This window comes from Nannospalax galili, unplaced genomic scaffold (genome assembly GCF_000622305.1).
Source record: "Nannospalax galili isolate Female #2095 unplaced genomic scaffold, S.galili_v1.0 scaffold519, whole genome shotgun sequence".
NCBI classification, from domain to species: domain Eukaryota; kingdom Metazoa; phylum Chordata; class Mammalia; order Rodentia; family Spalacidae; genus Nannospalax; species Nannospalax galili.
Window position 1 is genome coordinate 142,116 of NW_008343553.1, and position 7,024 is coordinate 149,139.

A 7,024-nucleotide genomic window follows, 5' to 3' on the forward strand; every position below is an offset into this window, starting at 1 on the left:
GAAGCAAGGGATTATCCACAATATGCTGGAAGCAACATCTAGACTTAAGTTGATAACATGTTTATGGTTTTATGCTGTTCTGGGTCAGTGGGTATCAGAAGTTCCTCATTCCTTTCTGATATTATGCTGTATGCCCTGTCTAAATACAGAGGAAGTCCCTTGTTTGAGGAACAATTCCAAGAAATAATGAGAAAAGAACAGTTAAAGACTAGATCAGGCTTGCTTTGGTATGAACAACTCCAAGAATTTTGCCTTTCTTCAATCAGGTGTAGCTACATTGTGGCATTTGTCACAAGCTTGTTTAGTGAGCCAGCTTGTCCTGGGATTCTTCATCTCTGCCTACAGATTGCTATGATTATAGGTGGCTGCAAAGACTGCCTGGCTTTTACTTGGGATCCAGACATCTGAGCTTTGTCATCATACTTTCAGGGCAAGCACTTTTTCTAGTAGGCATCATCTTAGATCTACAATATTTTCTTTCTCTTCTTCTCTTAAATGTGTTGATGATTAATTAAGCTGAGTAGAAATTCTACTTTAATGTGAAATATAATTTCTAAAGCCTACCAAATAACAAGTTTTAATTAACTTTGAAATGAATCCATGCCTTAGGATAGGGAGTATATTCTGGCAGACTTAGATGATGGATTTTACCTAATAAAGGTCACTAACTTTTTCAGTTTGGACCACTTTTCTCTTATAATGTGTGTTGCCTCACTATTATTCACTTTATGTTTTTTTTTTGAATATTTGTGGCTTGATTAATCTGTATTTTTTATTAACTGTGCATTTAAAGCAAATTTCCTTGTTACTAATTATGGTCATAGTGTGACTAGACTTGTAGGAAAATGTCTAATCACAACAAAAAATTAACTTTTGCATTGCTGTTAAGGGGGGAATAGAACACCAAAGTACAATACAAAAGAAAACTTTTATTTGTATAGTAGAATATATTGAGCAAGAATCATCATTTCACCCTCTTTCAGAGACTCACTGAATTTTACAACAGACCTGTAAATAGCCTGGATTAGTTACTTTTGCATCTCTTTGGAAGAATGGCTGAGAGAAAGACCTTAAGGGAGGAAATTTTACTTTAAGCCTCAGTTTCAGAGGGTTTCATTCCATCATAGCAGGCAAGGCATGGAGGAACAGCTCAGTTCATGGACACAACAGCATGTAGATGAGCCTGATTTCGTCAGGATAGGCCAGAAAGCAGAGGCAGAAGCCAGAGATGAACTATATAACCTTCAAAGTTTGCACCCTGTGACCTGCTTCTCAGGTTAGGCACACTTCTAGAAAGTTCTCCGACATCTAAACAGTGTCAATAGCTTGAGTACAGGGACTGAAAATATGAAACCGTGGGGCACATTTTATGTTCTAAAAAACCATGAAAATAAGTGAATCAGAGTCCAGATTAAAACCCCGAAGAACCCACACCTGGTGACTTACATTTCTTACTGAGACTATTCCTTCAAAAGATTTCCACAATCTCCCAAAACATCATCACAAGCTAGAAAGCAATGTATCAAAATGTGAGCTTGGGGAAACATTTCAGATTTTGAATACATTAGAGGCTAAGTGATATGACTTCTTTTGAAAACAACAACAACAACAACAAAATAACTGTCACTCTGTGTGTAGATATAGGGGAGAAAAATGGAACAATTGACAACATTGGTTCACACTAAAATCTGAAATGAGAATGACAGTACCTAGGTTTATCTTTGATAAAGACTAGGAGGAAAAACCAGTGAAGGAATTAGCTTGACAAGTCAGAGACCCTCTCAAGCAGAAAATTTAATATAGAAACAGGTAAGAATAGTGTTTAATGTTATGGAGATATGCCTCTTCTCAGAGGAAGACAATCCTTATAATCAGCTATTTAGAAGAAAAAAAAGATGTTGAAGATGGTATACAGTAAAGTAACAAAAATAATGACCTCTGTCATACAAATGGAAAAGTTAATCTATACTCAAATCCTGACCATTGAATGGTATTATTTGTGAGTCTTCAAAAAGAGAATGAAGTCAGAGCAGATGGGGTATGTGAAAAAGGTATTGATACAGAGAAAACCTTAAAAGGGTTTAGGTTTTACCAAATTTATGAACCACAATTACATTAAGCATTTAGGTAATTGCATTAAGTAACAATTGCATTGAGTAATTATTAGGGATCGCTCGTGAATTACAACCGAAAATTTCATAATGAACACAGTTTTATTTTGATAGCTTTAGAATTTTTAATTTTGTCCGAAATTCTTTGTCTTAAACATGTAGTAAATCCCTGAAAAACTCAGCTAGCAAGTTGTGAAATGACATTTCAGAGGGAAAAGCACCTAGCATCACAATCTCTTCTTGCTGGGATAAGCTAACAAAAGACCATCAATCAGGACTCTGGGTCAGGTTTCAGTACAATTACTCCCTTTTCTTCTTCTTTTCAGCTTTAGCCACCTTATGGCAACAAAAGAGGCAGAATTTTGTAATGATAAATACCACAGCTGCCCCACAGGCCAGCAGGAATCCAATCACATCCAGAGAGTGGTACTGGAACCAGTTGAGGTCGTGGAGAGCTGGGCGTAGGTGCTTGGCTCCTTTGTGGCGCATGATATACTCGATCCAGAAGACTGCTCTGTCTAGGGGCTTCACTGGCTGATCATGTTGGATTCTTGATAGCTTCATAGCATTCTCTTTATAGCTGAAGAAGAAATATTATGTTATAGCTGAAGAGGAAATATATATGTATACACACATATATATGTGTGTGTATATATATATATAGAAATATATATATATAATATACATCAACATTAAGAAAAAGCTAATTTGCATTCATTATTATCCTAATTCTGCCTTAACATGTGGGATTACCATTGTGTGCCACTACTTGAGCACCATCCCTATAGGATATTTTTTTACTCCAACCCCATCCCTACATGACAATTTTTTCTAATTGAAAGTTTTCTGGTTGAGTAATATTTTCCAAAGTGGCAAGAGCATGTCGACTGGGAGAGTTATTTCTTTTCCATCAGGGGAAAGGGTCATGCATGATTTAAATTCAGTATGTGAAGTAGAAATAGAATTTGAGGCTTGTCTTAAGCTTTGAATGGGTGCTAATGTCATGGTGGATTAGGCCTCTATTCACTGATATGTTTCTATTCTTTTACCTTCTAATTTTTAATTTCCACCTAGTAACTAGATTAATGTTCTGAAAACATCAGTTCAATTATGAATACCTTTTACAAAATTTCTACTAGACTTCTCAAAAAATCCAATTTCTGGCCTAGGACTAGGAATGAGAATGTAAAAACCAGCAGTATTTTCTCCTGTCACTTAGTTTTGAACATATCTCTCAGAATAATTCTACTTATAAAATAAATTCTGTAGAAATTTTTATAATTCAGATAACATGTGTAAAACAAATGCTTTGTCATTATTATTAAAGTTCATGATTCCTTTTTTGTATAGATTCTGTCATATTTAGAAATAATGTCCTTTCTACCTGTGGATCTATTTTTCCAATTGTATCTGTGTATGAATTTTTTGGACTAATGATTGCACATTTATCTTTGTAGTACAATAGTTGAGAATAATTTTATTTTTGCAAATAAGCACACATTTCATATTTAGAAAATTACTCCAATTCTGTAAGAGCTCATAGCTTTGAAAAAGGGATAAAACTCTTTTATGATGATAATCTTTCTAAAAATATTTTAAAGGATTTATTCTTTTAAAAATGCACGTGTAAGCCAGGCGTGGTGGTGCACAACTTTAGTCCCAGCACTCGGGAGGCAGAGGCAGGCAGATCTCTGTGAGCTCAAGGCCTGCCTCGTCTACATAGTGAGTTCAGGTCAGCTGGGACTACAGGGAGACTCTGCCTCAAAAAGACAAAAAAAAAAGTGTGTGTATGTATGTATGCTTGTGTGAGCTTATGCGTACCATGTGTATGCTGGTGCCCTTCGTAGGTCAGAGGACATCAGAACTCCTGGAACTGGAGTTTATTAGTCACTCGATGTGAGTGCTGGGAAACAAACTAGGGTCCTTTGAAAGAGTAGCAGGCCCTTGTAAATGTTGTGCCATTTTTCCATCTCTCTTCCAATAGATATTTTTTAAATTAGGCATACTCACGAAGGGTCATTAATGACTGTCCTCAGGGCAGTAAGAAGATCTGTAGTTGACAGTGTGCTGTAGTCCAATCTCACAGCTGCTCCTTTGGCCACCATGCGAGCAATGTTATCATGCTGATCCGCAAACAAGGGAATGCCCACCACAGGAATGCCATGGTAGATTGTCTCATACATGCCATTAGTTCCCCCATGAGCTACAAAAGCTTTGGTTTTTGGATGACCTACAATGACAGATTTTTCACAGAATTATTGTAAGTATTGGCAAGACATACGAAGAGTTAAAAGGAAGCAGATTCCATAGAAAACAGATTATTCTAGTTATAAAGTTGGAATAAAATTGTATCAGAAATTTAAAGCAAGAGGCTCTTAAACACATGGGAAATGGGAGGTTGCCTTAAAGAGATAGAATGTGACTCCAGATTTGAAAAATGAAAATGGAATTTCCAGATGAAACAATAAAAAGAATATTTTGGGTTAAAGAAGTAGTATGTATCAATAGAAAAAAAGTCTATGTGGTACATGTACAGGTTGAGATTTTCTTAAAAAAAAAGTGAGGGCATTGTGTCTGGTATGTGTAGAGTGCAAGCCAGCAGGATGTTGGATAGTGCAATCAGAGGACACACAGGCTACACTGCCTCAAGAAATAACTATTCATGGAAAAGATCATGGCTTTCTTTGCAGTGTTAGTGATGATACAAGGGATTATGGTTTTCAGATGCATTTGAAATACTACTATAGTAGGAGAAAGGTTCAGAAAAGACCAAGAAACAAGAGACAGGAGCAATCCAGTGAGCCGCTGAGCAATTTTTGGGGCAGTTATTATGGCTGAACTAAAGATACATTGATTCTAGGCATTGGGAAGATGATTTTGTATAAAAAAACAACATTTTTTTCTTAGTTCTTTTCCATTAAGAATTATGAAAATAAATATAAACACTGTTGCATTATATTTGTGCATCTTCCTAGTTAGCCATTGCCTTTGTTGTTTTCACTCTTTATTGGCCTTTATATTACCGAGAAGGTCATTCTGGGGCATCCATTTGTATAGCCGTGTATTGGATCCAAGGGTGTCTGGTTTCTTGCCATCAAATCTCCATAGAACCTGTTACACACAGAAAACACATTATTAAAAATTCCTTGGAAGACAAAAGAAAAGTGAGGAAGAACCCAATAGAGGGATACTTTTGAAAGCCCTTGTCAAGAAATGCCAATGGACTCTCATATGAACATTTGAAAATTGCCCTGTTCTGACTTTTTTCCAGTTCCCTGTCTAGAACTTGTAATGCTAATTACTCTTGCCTCTACTTCTCCTTCACATCTCCTATTCACGATTCAAGGACTTTCTTTTCCCCTTAGCGATAAGAATTATGCAATTTGTGAGTCTTTTAGATAGACTCACTGAAAGGGTACTCCAATTGCCTCACCCTGCATCCCTGTTCAGCATGGAAGAAGCCAGAGTGGTAGGCATCCCTATTCCCTACTGACAATTTGGGTAACCCCTTCAGAGGATGGTGTGATAAGAATAGGTGGTAGGAATTGGCCAGGCACTTAGGGTGAAAAGACCCCAAAGAAATGTTGCCAGTTACTTGGCTAAAAGTCAAAATGTCCTTGGGCCTGTTAGCAACATTCTCTGTTCCAAGCTTGTATCTAATCCTTAAAAGATTTTAGAGTTACCTCTTCAGAGGGGGAAATGTTGGAGGGGAGGGAGTGGGCATGGATTTGATGAAAACACCGTATATACATGTATGAAAATCTCAATAAAGTTTTTGTAAAAATTAAAAAAAAATTCCAAATTTCATCACGTTTTAATTTGTAGAGAGTTAATTTATCCAGTTGAACATTTTCCAGGTGTTTGACAAGGAAATTAATTAACACAAGATGTTTTAAAATATTGGGAGGTATCAAAAGATGTAAATAAATACTCTACTACATTTCTTGAACATTACTTTATCATTACTTCATCATGATATTTAGTCATAATATTGTAAAAGTGTGATGATTAATGACCAATTAAAATATGTATGACATTCTGGGTAGATCATAGAATTGTGATGAGGAAAATTGTAGCCAGTTAGTAGTAATGTACAATTACTTTATATATGTATATATATTTATGTATATATTTATACTTATATATTTATGTTACTATATTAGGGTATTGATGATGTTTTGCTTTGCATGACTAACATAACCTGATAGTTGAAATAAGGATCAAAGATGGTTGAAATTTCAGAGCACATCATAACCAGATAGCTCATGGATAACTATTAAATTTTACTGTAAAATGCATGCTATGCATGCTACCCCCCACCAGGAATAGTGAGTGTAATGTAAGTGACTAGTGTGATAGCTAATGAACAAGAGTGGCTGAAATGCTTCCTAGTTGAATTATGCTCTAGGAATGAAGAACCAGCACAGTACGGGACAGAGCAGCAGGCACTTACTGCCAAGTCCTCCTACAGCAAGCTGCTTCCGGTGGGTCTTATGGAGACGTATGAGAAAAATGACTTTCCATATGCATAACTTTTCAACATCTAGAGGGAAATCTGTTAGTTGCTGCTCAGTAATGGAAGGCATCCATGACAGATAACATTGCAGCCGTTACCTGTTTAAGGTGGTGACTACAGGCTTCCTGTCTCCAGGGTTTGCCTGGTCTTCACACTAGTAAGCAATTTGAACAAAAATACCCCAGGAGTCCTAACACCTGGATCCATCAGGTTCTTATTCATTCATTCTTTTAATTAGCATGCACTAGACTAGTTTTCAGTATGGTATTTACAAGATGTTTTTCAGTTGATTGTGCTCTACCCTCTTCTCCCTCATCTGCTCCTCCCTTGCCTCTTCCAAATCTGTGCCTTCCATTCTGCTTCCTCATTCACATACACACACACACACACACACACA

The 7,024-nt window shown here is 36.5% G+C and overlaps 1 protein-coding gene across 1 annotated transcript in view; it reads right to left on the bottom strand.

The window, feature by feature from the left end:
• Positions 1-909: 909 nt before the first annotated feature.
• LOC103739357 (UDP-glucuronosyltransferase 2B1-like) overlaps positions 910-7,024 on the bottom strand; it is a 23,754-nt gene continuing 17,639 nt past the window's right edge. Inside the window, exons 4-6 of the mRNA XM_008839707.2 lie at positions 5,135-5,222; positions 4,122-4,341; positions 910-2,691 (exon numbers count right to left, since the gene is read on the bottom strand). Coding sequence (XP_008837929.1) covers positions 2,412-2,691; positions 4,122-4,341; positions 5,135-5,222 — 588 coding nt within the window. The 3' untranslated portion in view covers positions 910-2,411. The remainder of the gene's footprint in view (positions 2,692-4,121; positions 4,342-5,134; positions 5,223-7,024) is intronic.